Source organism: Dermacentor silvarum, chromosome 5, assembly GCF_013339745.2.
Source record: "Dermacentor silvarum isolate Dsil-2018 chromosome 5, BIME_Dsil_1.4, whole genome shotgun sequence".
In the NCBI taxonomy this organism is placed as follows: domain Eukaryota; kingdom Metazoa; phylum Arthropoda; class Arachnida; order Ixodida; family Ixodidae; genus Dermacentor; species Dermacentor silvarum.
Genome location: NC_051158.1, coordinates 37,838,360 through 37,856,481, shown reverse-complemented (window position 1 = coordinate 37,856,481; position 18,122 = coordinate 37,838,360). Strand labels below are relative to the sequence as shown.

General features: G+C 46.5%; 1 protein-coding gene across 1 annotated transcript; it reads right to left on the bottom strand.

Annotated features, from left to right (window-relative positions):
- Positions 1 to 993: 993 nt before the first annotated feature.
- On the bottom strand, positions 994 to 17,510 carry LOC125945609 (uncharacterized). Its single transcript, XM_049667711.1, has 7 exons — positions 17,278 to 17,510; positions 12,215 to 12,628; positions 7,837 to 7,907; positions 6,724 to 6,819; positions 4,219 to 4,266; positions 3,467 to 3,511; positions 994 to 1,163 (listed from the first exon to the last, which is right to left on the bottom strand). Exons 2-7 carry the CDS (start codon positions 12,621 to 12,623, stop codon positions 1,083 to 1,085), a joined length of 750 nt encoding a protein of 249 aa, XP_049523668.1. The 5' UTR covers positions 12,624 to 12,628; positions 17,278 to 17,510; the 3' UTR covers positions 994 to 1,082.
- Between the last annotated feature and the right edge of the window lie 612 nt (positions 17,511 to 18,122).

Genomic DNA, 18,122 nt, shown 5'->3' with positions numbered 1-18,122 from the left:
CCGCGACTAAAAAAATAGTCCCGCTGACGCGAATCAGCCCAGTTCGAAGCACGGGCGGCCGTCTTCTCCGTCGGCGGGGTCACCAGCCGTCCGGCTCATGACGTCGGTCTAGAGTGCGCTCAGATTGGTGGAGGCTCGTGTGCATCCGCCTTTGAGGGGCAAATGCCGCTGCCTTCTAAAGTTGTACCCGACTATACAAACAGATCACAAATGCTGGAGAGCATGATCTTAAGATAACAATATTCTAAAAATATAAAATAACTGTCGACGTAGAATGTCTTATATCAAGAGCTTTTGTTTTACATCTAGGAACACATGTTAAATTGTGTGTGTGTGTGTATGCTTGTTGGTTTGCTTGTGTGTTTGATTTTCTCATGGTAACATAACTGCTGCCTAATGAGCTGCTTTATTTCTCATAATTTTGCTCTGTACTTTCATAGAGCTATTTGTTCAAAAATTCTGCGGAGGCTTAACTAAAGACTGCTTACTTGTGGGAATGCGAAAAGATCACACCGGTTGTAGACCTCGGGACGTCATGAACGCACTCATTTTATACACTCATGACGTGGCGCCACCTCCTCCCCATTGGCTCTGCCATCACGTGCTCAATGACGCACGCGCTTTTAGTCAGCCAGAACCGTGGAGCCTCCGTGGTGTCGGGAAGGAGTGCTCGTTTCGAACCCGGGAGACCCGGGTTCGATTCGCACCCAGACCGAAATGTACCAAGTTTACTTTCAAAGGCATTAATTTACTTTCTTTACAGGACCCCCCTGAGAAATTTGACGTCAATCTAAGCATTTGTTTAGTGTTTTTACCCGTTGCGAGGTCGGCCATTTTTGGTACCATATTCCGGTCACGGCGACGACGGCGGATTTTCGCGTAATGGGGCATGCATGCAAAATGCTTTCGCATTAAAACAAGCAAGAACGTTCGACGCATTGATAATAATAATAATAATAATATTATTATTAGCCAAAAGAGGCGCTGCTGTCGCAGGTGGTTTATTTGCTTGCACTTTCGTGATATGTCACGTTTCTTCTTCGTTTTTTGTCTTTCAGCAGAAATGAAAACGGACGGCGAGGTCACGAGTGGTAGCGGTGATGCGTCATTGTCTTGTGTCTTCGCTTATTAATTTTTAGACGATGAATCTCTTGCAAGCATCTCTGAAACGAGACAAGAATGCGATGTGGCAGAACCCACCAACAGGTACACCCCGACAGCTTCGCATCCATGCTATCGGGCTATTGCGTAGGGGTGCCCTGGTTCAAAGCCCCGGCATCGGACCTACCTAAAAACCACAAAGTCCTTGATATTATGAGGCAAAGCGCATCGCGTTTCCGACTTTTCCTTTCCCTTTATTGAAGGTCAAAGCCTTCTAAATAAAAAGTAAAGAACCAGAACTTCACAGAGTGCCCTCATTAATGACCTATAGGACCTTTTTGCAAACAAGTTTTGATTTTGTTTTCCTGGAGACGTCTGTTTCGTGTCATGACGTAGAACGTGGTGACGTTTTGGCATTCACTCAGATAGTAAGGTTGCTTGGTATGCTGCTACATCATGCCGGGCTAAGAGTGGCAGCACTGCTCACAACCGAGCCGAAGAGAGTGCCGAAACGTCGCGATGTTCCGCTCCCATGAGTCCCTTCTCTGCGTCATGACGTCATGACTAGCACGCCTACCGGGAAATGAAACCGAAACAAGTTCGTGGAATAGCTATTAAAACTATTTAGGACACCCTGAAGATTGATAGCATTTTTGTATGGTTTAGAAGGCTGGGCAATTTATCTAACACCCAAAATGAATTCGTGAAATGCCATGCCGGCATGCATTTATTACATTTCCCTTACAACTTCACGAGCGTACGTATGTGTTTTCAAGGGTTATTGTTTCTACTGTCATTTATTTTTTTCGCTATAACATACAGTTTTGAAATGGCGGGGCAAGAAGCGCATATCGCAGCCCTTATTGGCAGATTTGTTTTATCGTCCGCGGACAAATGGCGCCACCACTTTATTGGTGGATGACACGTTGGATGAATTGGACTCCACCAGCACGACCTTGCACTAATTCAGCCGCGGAATCGAGCAATCAGAGCGATAATTTCGCTTTCGTACGTCACTCGTGTCTCCACGAAACAAAAACAAGCAAATCCTAGTCCCCGACCATGCCCAGACCAGCGGATAAAATAGCTGCTGTATTCGCTTCTTGATGGCTGACATATCTAAGAACGTTAGAACAGTGTAAAACATACAGTGCCGCACGCCTGCACATCTTTCTAAGTAGACGAAACTCCTCTTAATGGGAACATATTCCTCCGGTCCTTTGATGTTCCGTTTAACGAAATTCTACTGTAATACAAGCAAACTTGATATTAAACGGAATTCGCTGCAAAATGCAACCTCTGTGCCAAATCCGAGCGCAAATCAACCAGCGGTTTAGATGAGCAGCCATGTATACATTTATATCTCCTATTTAAACAACGCTTGGTAGACGTACAAAGGTATTTTATCCGCGGCCGAGTATCACTTGACTGCAAACGGATCTTTTGAAGAAGAAGAACGTAAACTTTATTATCAATCAATCAGATTTGAGTCCGGCGTATTTTTAGTGGGTCTGGGGCCGGGCACCGCCGCGGACGTGGTTCCGAGACCTTGTCTCGAAGCGGCTTCCTCGGCTCGCTGGACGGCCCAGAGTTGTACTGTCAGGTTCGAGCTGAGCAGTGCGGTCTTCCAACGCGAGCGGAGTCTGGCGGTGGAAGAGACGGAGGTGTCGGCACTGCCCGAATTGTTTGTTATGTACTGACATTCCCATAACATGTGATTAAGTGTGGCAACCTCGCCACAGGATGGGCATCTGTTTGTAGTGTACATGTCTGGATACATGGCGTGCATGAGTCTTGGGTTTATGTAACAATCAGTTTGTAATTGCCTGTAGTGTACTGCTTGCGCCCTGTCTAACCTACCGTGAGGGAATGGGTACACGCGTCTCTGTAACTGGTAGTGTGTCGTGATGTCGTGGAACCTGGTCAAACGATCCTCCCACGCCCTGGCGTTTGCAGTACCCCGCGGGGGCTCTTCCTCCGATGATGCTCGGTGAGTGAGGCCTCGAGCAACGCGGTGAGCCGCTTCGTTGGGGGTGCTCAGTCCAGTGTGTGCCGGGATCCATAGCAAGTGCCTTCGGTTATCGACGTCGGCCTCTCCCTGGTGTATGGGATGTCGCTTGAGTATGTGATACGCCTCTTGCGATATGCGCCCATTTGCAAAATTGCGAATTGCCGTTTGCGAATCGCAGATCACGTATGTAGTCTTGGTTTGTGTGAGGGCCAGTGCTATGGCCGCTACCTCTGCCGCTTCGGCATATGCCGTGTTCACGGTGACTCTCGTGAGGTGGTTACCTCGGTGATCGACGGATCTTTTAAAGAACCCCGAATTTTACCGCCTTGAGATTGCGACGCGCCATGAACTCACCTCCATTTCATGAGTAAGTTCCTTGGTTTCTTCTCGGCGAGCCCTCTGCGAGAAAGGTATATACAAGCAAACGTCAGTGCACGATTTCGATGGGCAATGAACCAGTGCGCGCACAACGAACTGGTGCACGTGGTGGAGTGAGCCATGCAAGATTGGAATGGAGCTATAACTTCCATCAATAGATGGTGTGGTCACATAGTACAACTCATCCATGGTTCCCTTAGAGTGACAGAATATAATCTGCCCACGCCTAAAACAATTGCTGATGCGAGAAACGCCCCAGGGCGAACTCCTCATCGCATATGCATGAACTTCATTCCAGTTAGGGAATCAAAGTGTGAGGAGAATAATGACATGGTGCACCGAGCGTTTTGCTAGCAATTTTTTGGTGCTACCTTATTTTTTTTCCCCAATTACGACGATGACAATGAAGGTTGCTAGTGGTATAGGATTTGAAACGGCATTCCACCATTGGTACTTGTTTGCTACGGGGCAGTTTTAACAATGTTAACTAGGTGCACGTCAAAGATCTCGGGGTGCTCGCAGTTGTGCCGAATCCTTCCGGCGCGCCGTATCATAACCCCAGAGAAGCTCTGGGACGTCAAACCGAGTGAATGAAAGGAATGAATGGAAGAGTTATCCTATGAGTTGACACATGTATTGGGGTAGGTTTCACGGGCCAGTATAAGTCGGTGGGCAAGCATGTAACCGAAACGAGAATGCAATATAGGTATAAAATACGGATCACTTACGCTGTGCTTGGCGAGGTTGTCTTCTACGCAAGATTTCAAGATATGCACCTGCGAAATGAAATTGCAAGGAAGGGGAAGGCACAAAAGAGAAAGACAACCATCAATAGAATATAAAATTTAGAAGGTAACGAAATGTCTTTTTGGGTTAAGGAAGCTTCGTAGACGCCGCGCTTCTTGCACAATCTAAAAAGGCCGAAAGAGGGGAGCCCCATGCTGGAGCTAGCGTTCAGATAATATGATTCGTCTTCGTCAAGGCGAAGCCAGGTCCTCCTGGCGAACACGAAACACTCCTTGCTGAAACGTTAGCCTGTCGCCTTGTCGAAAGGTTGGAAGGTTCGTCTTAGTCAGAATGAAGGCAGATCCCACTGACGAATACATCACTTCATCGAAACGTTGGCTCGTAGTTGAGGTCAACAGTTCGACAAGGTGGCAGGACAGCGTTTCGACAGAGGGACATGCCTTTACCAAAAAGAACTGTCCTCACCCTGGCGAAGGCACGTCGCCTTCATGTCGAAACATTAGCCTGTAGCCGTGTCAAAAGGTTGGCCTCATCTTGGAGCGAACGTTTCGATAAGAAGATGTACTCTTCATCACGGCGAAGACAGATCAAAGAGGCGAATACAAGTCACTTTGCCGAAACGGTGGCTCCAGGGTCAGACCAGAATTTTGACAAAGCGAAAGTCCAATGTTTAGGCATAAAGAGGACGTGCCTTTATCAGCAGGACCTCTGCACGCCCTGACGAAGACATGTCTCTTTCTGGAAACGTTGGTTCCGTGGTTGGATTTAATGTTCGAGTACGTACTACTATTAACTTCAAGTCTCAGTATTCTAAGAGACCACCTTTTGTCTTGTTTGGGCCGTATGGTGTTTACTTTCCTTGAAGAGCCCGTCCTTTCATAGGCCATGCCACTGTTTCATAGGTAATTGATCCTGCTACCTGCACGCAGTGTTTCTCGAACCTGGTAACGGTTAAAAATTACCAGCTTTAGAGGCAAAACAATTCGGCTTCAGCTTTTTAAAACCTGACACCAGGGTTAATATCCTTGACATGTGCAGCTTTTAGTTATAATATGTTCATGTTATAAACTTCATTTTTTCATTAGTCCTAATTGGACTTATTCTTAAACTTACTGTTTTATGCAGCGTATACGTTTGTTTGTTAATATGAACGCTAACTTCTGGCCATTCACTGCATCATGCTTTTTTGTGGTATGTATACATACAAGTCCTTAGAGGGAAACAGAAGTGGTTTCAGAGACGAATGATCGGCGTTTCTTTGGAAAGCTGTCACACTATTATGCCATTCCGGAAATTACTTTCTCTGTCGTGCGAGCCCCCTCGTAGTAATCGGCCATTAAACAAAAGCCACCGGAAGTAGCGTCAACACAAGGATCAGCTGAGCCTTCGGCACAGTTAGCCGAGAAAATATCGTCAATTTGGCTTTTGCGAAGTTTATTTTAGAGTGCTCGGCTCATCTCAGGCCCACAGTGCAAATGTTACCGAACTAATACAGCGTCGTTCTCATTCACTAATTCAATCGCGGACCACAACAGCGGCAAGCTGCAGACTATTTAGAATGTGTGATTAAAGGACAAAATATGTTGTGTTCTGCGGTGCTCGGCCCAGAGCGCAGGTCATTCGGTGCGGTATTCGAATCAGGCGCCTCGGTGATACCTTCGTGGACGTCACGACCGCCTTCGCCAATCACAGTTCGTTATTCTGGCGAAATGCAAGCGACTAGTAGTGAGTATGAGCTGTCAAACGGGGATTTTTTGTATCCAGGGGGTGAATAACTATATTGCCTCACTGCAAGTTCACTTCTCCTGAATAGTGCTTCAACTTTTCTTTGGTTTGAGAGAGTTTTAGACTGGAAGACGCAAGCGGCTTGCGCGCCCGTGATCCCAACGTCTGCTTCGAGTTTCGGTCAGAACCAAGCGGGATTGTTTATGCAAGCGAAACGAAAGCCACTTGCCTCCACCAATCGTAAACTCCTCAAAACAGCATACTGCGGAATTCTCATGTTGCATGAAGTGCATATTTGAATTGTGTTGCCACTTGCTGCCATAATGCAGAACGCCGTTCTTTTTTTATCGGTGTTGTGCTTCATAAGAGAGCTTCGTGACAATCTAGAACGCTGGTGCCGACTCCTGCATTATTATACGGCGTAAATGCGTAGTCACCTAATATTTTCTTTAAGGAAAGGGGGGGGGGGGAGGCTTAAACTTTTAAAGCATCGGAAGAGTACTTGCAAGCCACTAAGTGCCCTGGCTAATTAATTATGATAGCTTTTACACAAACCTGTTTTGGTTTCGTTTTCGGGTGGTGTGTGTGCCATGACATCGTGATGCACAAAATGATCACGTGGGAGCAGATCATTGCCACCTTTGGAACTCGCTCTGGCGAGCTCGGTCGCCCGCTGTGCTGCTACATGGTGCCATTATCACTATTTATGCCCGTATATCTATAGGCATCTAGATAACTCAATAAACCAAGCGAACACTTACGGACTCTCTATCTGTGCAGTAGATTCCATCTGGTGCTTCAACGGCTCTTCGGGTCAAGCATAGAAGGAGACCCCTGGTATAAGGTTCATCATCGATCTGGTCACGTGGCAGGACAGTCGGAACGAACAAGTTGATCAGAATTCAATGTTCCTTCTTATATGCGACTTTTGTTGTTAAGTTCTTACTGATACATGTAGAAGGTCATTTTTGGGGCACTTTTAAGCTTTCTGTTGAACGTTCGATATTTGGGTGAAGCGTCATTTCACGTTCCATAATTTGAAGTTTTGAACATTAAATGAGGGATGCCGAAATATGGTAATATGAAACTAGGGACGCCTGCTCATTGGATAAGAACGCTGAAAATTGACAATGCATCTCGTTTTTCTGCGACTCTACTGTTTCAGTTTATCTTTCAGAAGTGGGATTCGCAATAAAGTGATATTATTTGTTGGTCAAGTTTCATAGCAGCGGCATAGATTACAAGACGTAGGATAATCGCCAATGTATTCTGTATCGCGAACTTTTCAGCCGACCGTTTTGCTAAAGGCTATATGCCTTGCACTGTTTTAAAGAAGTACAATAATAAAGTGTGCCGTGAAGTGCATTGCTATTCCAGTAGCAGCCTTCTGTAATGCATTTTAACGCACTGCGGAAAACGTTAACTGAAACAGCCGTGTATTTAGCTGCAGATTTTAAATAGCTTCTTTCTCGGTAAATAACGCCAAATCACAATGTTTAGATGTGAAAAGTCGTGCATTGTGTGCTCGCATACTTTATTTCTGCAATAACAACTTGCCACCATAGAGTAAATAGTTGAGAAATGTTGATTAGTAATTTCTTTCCTAACTGATGTCTATCGCGTTAAATTTGATGCCTACCACTGCTATACAGCAGGGTATAGATGGTAAGAGCCTAACAATTTTCTCTCAAAGAATTTGTTGTGACTTTTCTTCCAAGATTTCGTGCCTAGTAATTTTAGCGTGGAACTGCATGCTCCCGGTGAATATTTTCGAGCATATTCTAGTGCTGTGATAGCGCATCAAAAATTTCGACTTCGATTTCACCCGATTCGGTGATGTATACTAAGAGTGATATAGATCCTGTCGTACGTACTTCGGTCAGGATGTGTTCAAACCGCCGCGCAGACAGCCGTGTCCTGATGCAGTGGCGCAACGCATTAGTGACTGCACGCACAAAAAGTACAAGAGAAAAAAAAACAGTCATGTTACAGTTTTTCACTCGTGCAGAAACTTCAGAACATAACTGAACAGAGGAGATTGAAAACGTAGATAGGACACACACAGAAAAACTGTGAGCCAACAATAAATGCCTCATCATAGAGCCAATGTTTCGACAACCACAAGGATATACTTGTCTTCGTCCAGAATCGGTGACAGGTTGTGCCCTTGAAGTAAGCTTCATCACAGAGATCTGGATGCGCAAGATAACTAGTGCCAATAACCTGACTAAACGACTAGCCAGTAGGTGTATTGGCCATGTTTTGAACAGGTTACAACAAATTTCAAGTAAGGTTGCCAACTCTGCCATGCAAAAAAGAAAAGGCCGGGTGTAGGAAAGGGTGTTCCTGCCTAGAACATTGCATTCTGCGATCATTTTCGGTGGACGAAGTTTTTGTCACGATGCGGGCAGACGGACACTTTGACTTTAAGCTACGCCAGAACAGGTTCCGCGCGCATTTGACACAGTATGCTGTCTAAAAGCTTCTCTACAGTGACAAATACTATATGCGTTGGAACGCCGTCTACGCGGGCCAGAATTACAGTCACTTTAACGTTAACGAGTCCTTCTAAGCTCCGAGGCGCAAGATGTTCAACATTGTCGCAGTGCGGTGACGTGAATAAACACAAACGCTACCACAAAGACTGACAAAAAAGCTATTTTTAGAACGATTGACTTATAAACTCTTTATTTAGCGTACCATGGGGTCAAAAAGGAAAGCAACAGTTAAATGCTAAATGGAACTAAATTTCACTTTGGCCAACTTTCTGATATTTACCACTAAACCAATCATGGCAAAGCCGCCGAGCTGGTAAATGTCTACTTTTTTTGTTAGCAGCCTTTAAACAGCACCTAAGCAGGCTAGGCATGAACCTGGTGGTGTCGCTAAGTAAGTCCGATCACGCCACGTCCGACATTTTTCAGATCACCGCAGGAATAGATGAAAAGCCAATCGAAAAAAAAAATGGCAACCGCAAAGGCGCCGTTATGTTGCTATCTGTTATTTTCCTAACACTAAATTCATTAAAAATATGAAGAAAAAAAGTAGGCAGTTTCGCCCGAAAGGCGAAGCATCAATTGCGATAGCAAATTAGTAGATAGCTATACGGAGTAAGGATAGTAGTTTTATAGGCTGTGTAAACTTAAACACATTCGCTTACTAACTGAATTAACATGCATGATGTGAGCGCGCACAAGCAAACATGAATAGATCACACTCGATGACCGTAGACAACCGCTATCAAAACGCTGGCGTGAGCAAGGGCGGCGGCAGTAGCGAGCGAAGGTGCGTGCGGTCTATCGCTTCAATGGAAACTGAGTGGCGAAAGGTAGGAGCCGTGTGCCGATCGCTTTTAAGATGCCGTGCGCGCGACCGCTCGCAGCCGCGCAAAGTACGCAGTTGCTGGCAGAGTAGAAGCCGCACCCCCTCACTCCCGCGCTGCCTTCCCACTTTCCTCCTTTCGCGCGCGAGATTGAATCACCAGATCACCTTCCGCCGTGTCGTGAATGCGCAGTTGTTTCGGTAGGTTCCGGAGCGCAACGGCGCCTCCCCCCCCTTCCTCGCTCCTACCCCCCACGGGCCTTTCGCGCGACGGAGACGTCGCGTTTGCTCTCCACCGTGCGTTCGCAATCCGTGAAAGCGCGCGTCCCTCGTGCGCTTTCACTCGCACATACAGCATACGGCGCGCGGCGACGATTTTATGGCCCTTGGATTTTGTACGAAACCTCACGGCGACGGCGACGGCAGAAATCCGCTTGGAGTGTCCATATAATTGCTATTGAAATAAAAGCACGTGACACGTAGCACGTGCATGTGGACAATGCGTAAAGCGCATTCCCTATATTTTTTAGAAACATCCGATGGCCATTTACAAAATTCATATGTGTAAAACTTACAGGCCGTCAAGGGTGCTTTACATGCACCTGAACTAGATGGCGCCACCGTACGGAGAAAGGCCCGAGATCGCATTTGTTTGCGCGTCTCGTCTGAATCGCATCTCGTTATTTGCGCCTGCACAGCGCAGCAACATGGCGGCGACCGTGAGGTTGCCGATTTCAATACAGGGGCGCCATCGGGAGCTTTCACCCTATAGAGTGGGTGAAAGGCCTGTAATCCCGCTTCTCCGCGTAGCTTCTTCCTCGTGTTTCGTTTTGTGTGTGTGCTGCCCAAGAATGGACCAATAAGCCCACGGCATTTTAGAGTGACTCGACTGAGCTCGTCGCGGCACCATGCGGTCCGCGCGACATCTACGCTGCGCAGCAGCGTGGCCTCTGTGATTGTAGATTTGCGCCGCTTCAATCTCAGAGGTCATGCCGAGAATCCGCGCGCTAGGTTATGCGTCACTTATGGCGAGCGTTAGTGGTGGTGTCTGTTTAGGTTTCAGGTTTAAAAACGAATATTTTCGCCAGACTTTCGTGACCATTTCGCCCGTATGTTAAACGTCAAATTTTGCACTGAGGCCTGCTCTATATCTAGTTGTACATTGTCTTAACTACGCGTTTTACGTGGTTCATAATGTCGTTGCAGTTGGCCTCGAAATGCACATGTTGACACAATACGTTGATACCCACTCATAATCGCTCACCGTATATTTTTGCAGGCTGACGTACTGGCTCCCACTCGTATGCACTGAAACTCGTCGATACCCTCTCGCGTTCCCACTCGGACCCACTCATACTCACCAGAGTCACTAGACAGCACCCACTGACTTACTGGTGCCCCCTCATTTGACGGCACGCACTGACTTACCGGCGCCCCCTGATTTGATGGAACCCACTCACCTGACGGCACCCACTCACTTACCGGAGTCCACCATATGACGGCACCCACTCACATGATGGCACCCACTCACAACCGGCGCCCACTCATTTGACGGCACCCACTCACGCTCATGCTAGACTTAACTCCCACTGACAGGCACTCACTCACACTTGCCGACGACAGTTCCTCGCGTTCATACTCATGCCCACTTATACTCTTTGTCACTCACCAACGCGTTATCCTATTAACGCGACAGCGTTAAGGGCCCCGTATCGCTGAAAAACCGGCATCGGCGCCGGCGTGGATGTCGGCGTCCGTGGCGGAAAAATTCATCTCCAACCGCGCAGGGCCTTCCGCGTGGCGCAAGGTGTTAGCGAAGGAGAAAATCATCCCGAACCACTCCGACCACGCAGGCCCTCCAGGTGGTGCAAGAGTTATGGTGAACAAAAGTTGAATTTCTCACAGTGAAATCCGTCGGAGAATGGTAAAGTACGACTTAGGCCCAACCTACAGGACATGGTGGCGTCGGATTGTAATTTGAATGTACGAGAAAACATAATTCTGTTACGAGGAATCTCAAACACAAACCCCTTTCCCAGCATTTCTACCATGCCGTTCGGGTAGTTTACTTGCGAAAATGCTTTCCAGATAGGCGCTCGCATCCTCGGCAGGTCAAATTGGGACTTCGCCTGCCTAATGCGCTTTGGGCACGCGCCATGGCAATAGCCAACAATTAATAAAATAATAAAAAAAGGTGCTGGACCTTCACATTTTGATATAAGACGACTTATATTGTCCCTGGAAAGATGTCTTCTCAGCAATGCATTTCTGTTTAACAGTGAAACCGACTTTAAGGGGATCCGTGTAAGCTTGGTCTTTGTAAGCTTTCTTTCCTAAGTTCTGTGTTGCAGTGAAGCCCACTGAAAGAAAATGCGATGCGAACGGGGCCCGATAACGCTATCGCGTTCCACTCTTAAAGGCGAAGCTTAAGCGTCATCCAATTATTTAAATGAGTGCGGAGTAAGTCAGAGTCAAAGTACTCGGAGTGAGTATGCTGACCTGTACTTAAATGAAGCCTACCACCGTTTTCTTTCTGTCAATATATCATTCGGTTGCATAGAAAATTGCCTCCAAATTCATTGGCGGTTCAAATTGATCAGCAATGGGACGCATTGCTGATCAATTTGAACCACCCGCGCCAAAACGGACTAGCTGTCGTAATCACCACGTGACCTCGCTTTCGGCCATTGAGAATCGGTCACAGCTGACGTCACATGAGAGGTATCATAGTCCACAACAGATGGCTCCACTCCGATTTCTCATTCGTAATTCTCTTGATTAGAAACGCTTCTTTCTCGCTACAAATGAGGCATTTGTCACTACAGGAGGCTAAACATTCAATTAAGCTCGACTTAATATTTTTCTGTAGTGTCCCTTCAATAGTCAGTAAAGCCTTCGCTCACGTGACTATCTGGTCGGCAATACACTTACACCATGGACATTCAAAAGGAGCTCGAATCTTCCCATGCCGGTGGTGTATCTGTGGTCCCGGTTCGAGGGGGAGTATCGGTTCACGGTGTATCTGTGGTCCCGGTTCGAGGGGGAGTATCGGTTCACGGTGTATCTGTGGTCCCGGTTCGAGGGGGAGTATCGGTTCACGGTGTATCTGTGGTCCCGGTTCGAGGGGGAGTATCGGTTCACGGTGTATCTGTGGTCCCGGTTCGAGTGGGAGTATCGGTTCGCGGTGTATCTGCGGTCCCGGTTCGAGTGGGAGTATCGATTCGTTGTAATGTTGGTCCCCAAAGCGTTTGCCTCGCGCGAGCGCTGTTCCGAGCAGAAGCAACAGTAGCACGAGGCACGACGGAATGGTCGGTGGGGCTCTCGTGACATCGACAGCCATGTGGTCTGCGCAGAAAAACAAGCACGTGGAGGAAAGAAAATTAGAAGCCAGCACGGAAGAAGGGAAAAAAAAATGTCACAGTTTCACCTGAAAGGCGAAGCATTGCTTTCTATAGCATAATATTAGGCAGTTATACGAATTAGGATCCGTAGTTTTATCAGCTGCATAAACTGCTGTAAATATTCGCTTACTAACTAAATTAACAAGTGCGCCGTCACGCGCGCACAGCTAGGTGTTACTAAAATCACTTCGATGTAGGTGTTGGCTGACAAACCCAGCATCCAATTACTCATTCAGGTGCATAAAATTTTTTCCCCGATGACTACGCTCCGCGTGTGGATCCCCGCTGCCCGGACTGCGGCGAGGAGCGGTCCACCTTGAATTTTTTTTCAATTCAATTTTCTTTATTTACCAGAAATTATTCTGGCTGGACTCCTGGGCTAAAAGCTGCAAGAGTACAGCTTGACCGGGCCCAGGAGACCATACATACATGGCAACAAGTGACAGGTAAACAGCGATATATATGCTTTGAATCATATGCTTTGGCAATGTTCTGCGTTGCACCATTCGCCTCTCAACAGGCAAGAAGACTGGGAAGAAGCCATCAAGAGCGATGACTTTCAAGTCCAGCTTAGGGCTGTCCAAAGGGCCTTCGACAGGGCTGAAGATCACGGTCTTCCCTTAGGACGAATTAAAGTTTCTTGCCTATCTGTATATTTCCGATGCGTGTTGATAGTTCACAAAAGCAGGCCTATTCCTACTTTAACGGACGCCTAGTTGCCCCTCTGCGCATGCGCCGTGCGTCGTTGCGCTTTGACTATAAAATGACATGTGACGCGCACTTCCCTTGAAGGGACTAGAAAGATGAACACGCAAAAAAGGTATTCCTTCAAAACTGCATTTTAGCTAAAGGGACCCTGAACCACTGTTTATCGAAGTGGAGAACGGCATTTGAAGTGAAAAAAAAAGGCTATTTTAGAAATACTTTCCCGAAAAACGTATTTCAATGCGTTCAGTAGAAGCGGAGTTATTGGCAATCAAACACGTCTTTCGCGGTGTTTCCGCTCCTTCTTCAATGCCAAGGCTAAAAGGCCGAGCGGTGCGGGCCCACAATGCACCGCCTTCTAAACGTCACCGCGTGGCGCGCAGTTCGAAATTGATTTCGAATGTTAACGTAGACGCCACTGCTTGCGATTATGACGCCTGCGACGCGAGCCGCAGTGCGCTTAGCCAGTGGACTTGTGGCGGCCCCCCGCGGCGTCCGCAGTATCTATGCTCCGTAGGAAACCGCAGCTACATGCAACTGTATGCTTGTGCGCAACTTTTGCTTTATGACGCTTTGCTTTATCTCGCTCTTGCTTTCCTCCCCTCCTTCCTATCTTTCCTTCTATGTTTCTCTGGTCCTTTCCGAAGAGTAGGCAGGCGTTGTGCCCCTTCTGGTGGCAGTTGTCAGCCTTGCTTCTCGCTTTCTCTTTCCTGTGTATATGTTTACAAATCAAATAAATAATTGCTTTATGAATGACAGGGCTTGAGTGCGTGGTCACGCTCAAATGCCCCAGTCTGACCATACTAAGCGGTGCGGACCGGCTTTGTCCTTTGCCAGCTTGACCGACGGATAGTAGTCACGTCCAACTTGCACGTTTTTGAAGCGCTCTCATATGGTATGCCAAGGCGTCCAACCAGGAGTGACCAGGGCCGCGATTTTGTAGCGATGACTTATGACTTATTCTATACTAGTCTTATCATCCACCGCTCACGGCCGGCTGATCCCGTTGATAACGCGAGCGGACCGTCGCTCTGAAGACTGACAAAGCGCGATAAGCGCGAAAAGGCATTATTGCCGAGAAGTCATCGCTACAAAATACCGGCCCAGGAGTGAGCTGGCGCGACCGCACGCGTGCGTGTGGTCTGACCAGGCTATCTGACGGCAGCGATTGGCCACTAGCAGCCGCTAATGGAAATCCGCTATATGACGAAATAAAGCGTCCAGAAAAAAGGAAGGAGAAGGCTTCCTTCGAAAATAGAGCGTTTGAAAGAAAGGTGACTTCGCGGCTCCGCTTGCGAGCTCCACGAGTCGCGCACAACTGCATAGCCTGACTGAAATGTTCACAGTAGAGTACGCTGTCCGAGGACAATGTTTTAGGGGCGAAGCTCCTTAGGGTCGAGCCTTGTCCCTCGTCGCGCCGTCTTAGCCACGCTAGTACTCGCCGCTCCCGCTAGAGGTGCAGCTGTGCTCTGTTTCTCTCTCGTTCACGACGCGCTCTCTCTCTCTCTCGTCCGTAGCTCGGGGCGCTGCGGTGCACAAGGGCTATATAAGCGTTGTATATACTGTACACATGTACAGTGTATATATATATATATATATATATATATATATATATATATATATATATATATGTACGCCACGCTGCGTCTTCCGGAGGCCGGTAGCCGGAACCGGACGCCGGTTCCGGCTTCCGTTTCCGTTTCCGGTTCCGGAGGCGGAACGCTTCCGGCGTTTTGCCCGAATGAACTCCCGGCCGGTGCTTCGCCCACTTATCATCATTCACTTCGTGAATATGCGGTGTTTTTTTTTTTTGACCAAGCCCCAGGGGCGGTTCAGAACACCTATAAATTCGCTATAATAAGTTGATTATCAGAAGGGAAAACGAAGGTTAAAATTCCACTTCTATAAACTTTAGGTACGAAACGGAAGAGCTGTACGTATGTATGACGTCATCCCGAAATTTAAAAGTATTTTTCATACTTAGGCTGTTGTGACTCGGTTCTCGAAACTCGGTGACTTCTTATGTATGGCTCTTTGAGAGCGTGTTGTAGTCCATGTTTACCGATAAAAAAATTAATTAGACCCAAGCAGACGCCCTCAAAAGACATGACGTCATCGCAAGCAGGTGCCGGAACTTCAAGGTGTCACCAGCGGCCTGTTGTGTGTTTTCTAGCTTGTACGACTGGCTTGACATAACGTTAAATGTTTAGGAGAATAATGATGGTGACAGATGAGGTAAGCCATTTCACCTAATTAGCAGCTCGTATCCAAACGCGGGGTAGTGACTTGAAAAAAAAAATCTGAATCCCATTTTCTGAATCCTGTCGTACAGGCTGTACGAAAGAGGTTTGCTTGAACATTTCATAAACTTTTCGCAGACAGTCATTTTAAAGAAGATAAAAAAAAAAGATAGAGAATGAAAGTTTTCGCCCAGTTTCGCAACCCCTCACGAAAAACCTGAGACGTCGTCAAAGCTAAATAGACGCGCAAAGATGAAATCATGCTTGAGTAACCCACGAAAGTGCAATAATATATATATATATACACCTCCACCACTTTTAAAGGTGTTTATAAGACACAAGCCGCTTGGGCCGTCCGTTGTTTGAAGGTCCGAGCTCTCAGCACGAGCGGCGTTCCTCGAGGAAAGCGCAGGAGGGATCGACCCACTAGAAAGGGCTGGAGAGCGTGACCCGCTATGGCGTTCGTTTTCTTCGCTACAATATATATATGAAGAAATCTTAACTAAGAACTCACGCGTGCAGACCCGACCTACTTCCTGGAATGTACACGAAGCGACGCCTAAGTAAAGCAGGTAGTTAAATGCTTTACAGCTAACGGCAATGCGTACAATTTGGTGACGATAGCCGCGCATTCACAGAAATGTACGACGCGTTTCAAGCAGAATTCATGGATTCTGTCCATCACGTGCCCTGCAGTGGCACCGATTGGCTAAACTGGAGACGAGTGAAGTAAATCAAATAATACGTGAAATATAATTACCCGTTCTAATAACAGATCAGCATAACTTTTTAAAGACATCTGTGCAGCGACATTATATTGTCGGTTTATCTAGCAATTGTACGTGGTGGGCCGTGCCCTTTCTGGATCGGAGTGGCCAATACGTCTAGAGGCATATACTCAGTGGCTAAATCAACGAAAATAAAGTGATATAAAAGAATCGGTTCAATATAATTCGCCATTCCAAATTGCCAGATCGGTGTGCTTTGGAGATGCCTGTGAGTCGAGAGTATATGGGTAGATTTTATATTGAAAGTTTTTTTTTTTTACGTCGAAGAGAGCTGGTCGTGGGCGTAGAAGCACGGAAAGTTTATTAGAGGAATAATGTAAGCTGTGTATATGTATGTCCATAAACATATGCGGCAAAACAGTGGTCATATTTGGATCCTGGTGGTATTGTGCCGTCATAGTGACTCAGAATGTTCGTATCGTCTTATGTGGAAATAAACTTTTTCGTTAGCACAACCACTGTACAGGAATTTCCGAAGGGGGGGGGGGGGGGCGGTGGTTCGCGAAGAAAGCTTCGTTTTACTATGAAGAAGGCTACTAAACTTCACTGTATAGCAATATGTCCACCACATTTCACTACGTATTCTGTTAACACCGGTGCCAACACACTTGCGTTGAACGTTGCGAATTGCAGCACTACACTTTCGCTCTCCTCAAACATAACCATCACTCGGTAAGTGTAACAATTTTGCAAACATATGTTCTACTTATACATATAGGGCGATCCAGTAAATAAACGTTTCTCTCTGTCTTCGTATGCCTATTGACTTTTCAATCAGTGGTATCTTGAAACAATGGACAGAGAGCTTCTGCGATGCAAAGGCGGCATTACGGCAGCGTCATTCACTATAAACAAATTACCTTTCACTCAACGAAGCTTCCAGGTGAATGTAGAGTTGTAGACGATCGCAACAAAATGGCGGCTTGCCTTCGGTAGAAACCAGTTCCTCTTACAATAGTGCACTTGAATAGCTTGCTTTTCCAGCTTGTTTTTTTTCTCCGAGTTGGTCGTTAAACCGCGTCTTGCAATGTATTAGGTCATAAAAAATGCAAGAAAGGAAATCCTATATGCTATCTGAAAACTGCTAAGGAGCTCTTTGTGTCTCGTGGAAGTGCAAGGTGCTTTTGCGAACACTTGTTGGCTCAATCTCCTTGTCTTTTTACCCTTTTTTTGGGGGAAAGGGAAGCTTTCAGCGGGGCTGAGTTTACTATAATTTTTCACTTTTTTACCAACAAAACGCACATGCAGATGCTAGCCCTTTAGCTATTTTGTCTCACGATGCAATATCGCATAAAAACCCACGAATAACAAGTAATTTTTTTTCCTTTTAAGTATTTTTTAGATGTATTTTAGAGATAGCTCATGATCTTTTTTATAACGACTGGCTTCCTTCAATACTGCGCACTGAGAAAAAGATGTAATGCGTCTTTTTTATATGAAAAAACTTACCCCGTTAACACCAAGTATATACTCAGCTATGACACGCCAAATTCAGAATATTTTAACCGCGTGTGTGTGCGTGCGTGTGTGTTATTGTGTGTGAGTGTTTCTCATGTCAATATATGTGGCGTCTAATAAGCAGTTTTCTTTCTCACCACGCTCTTTTGTTCTTTCAAGGAACAAAATAAGTTATTTGTTCAAAACGAAAAAGAGCCTTCGCATGCGTCGCGCACTCTTTTGACTGTCTAGTTCTTGGGGTTGCGTT

Coding starts and splice junctions, on each gene's coding strand:
- LOC125945609 (XM_049667711.1), bottom strand. CDS start 12,623: ATGGCTGTCGATGTCACGAGAGCCCCACCGACCATTCCGTCGTGCCTC. Junction 3,512..4,218: donor ACAACCTCGCCAAGCACAGC/GTAAGTGATCCG, acceptor CCTTTCTCGCAG/AGGGCTCGCCGAGAAGAAAC. Junction 1,164..3,466: donor AACTTACTCATGAAATGGAG/GTGAGTTCATGG, acceptor GTCTCGTTTCAG/AGATGCTTGCAAGAGATTCA.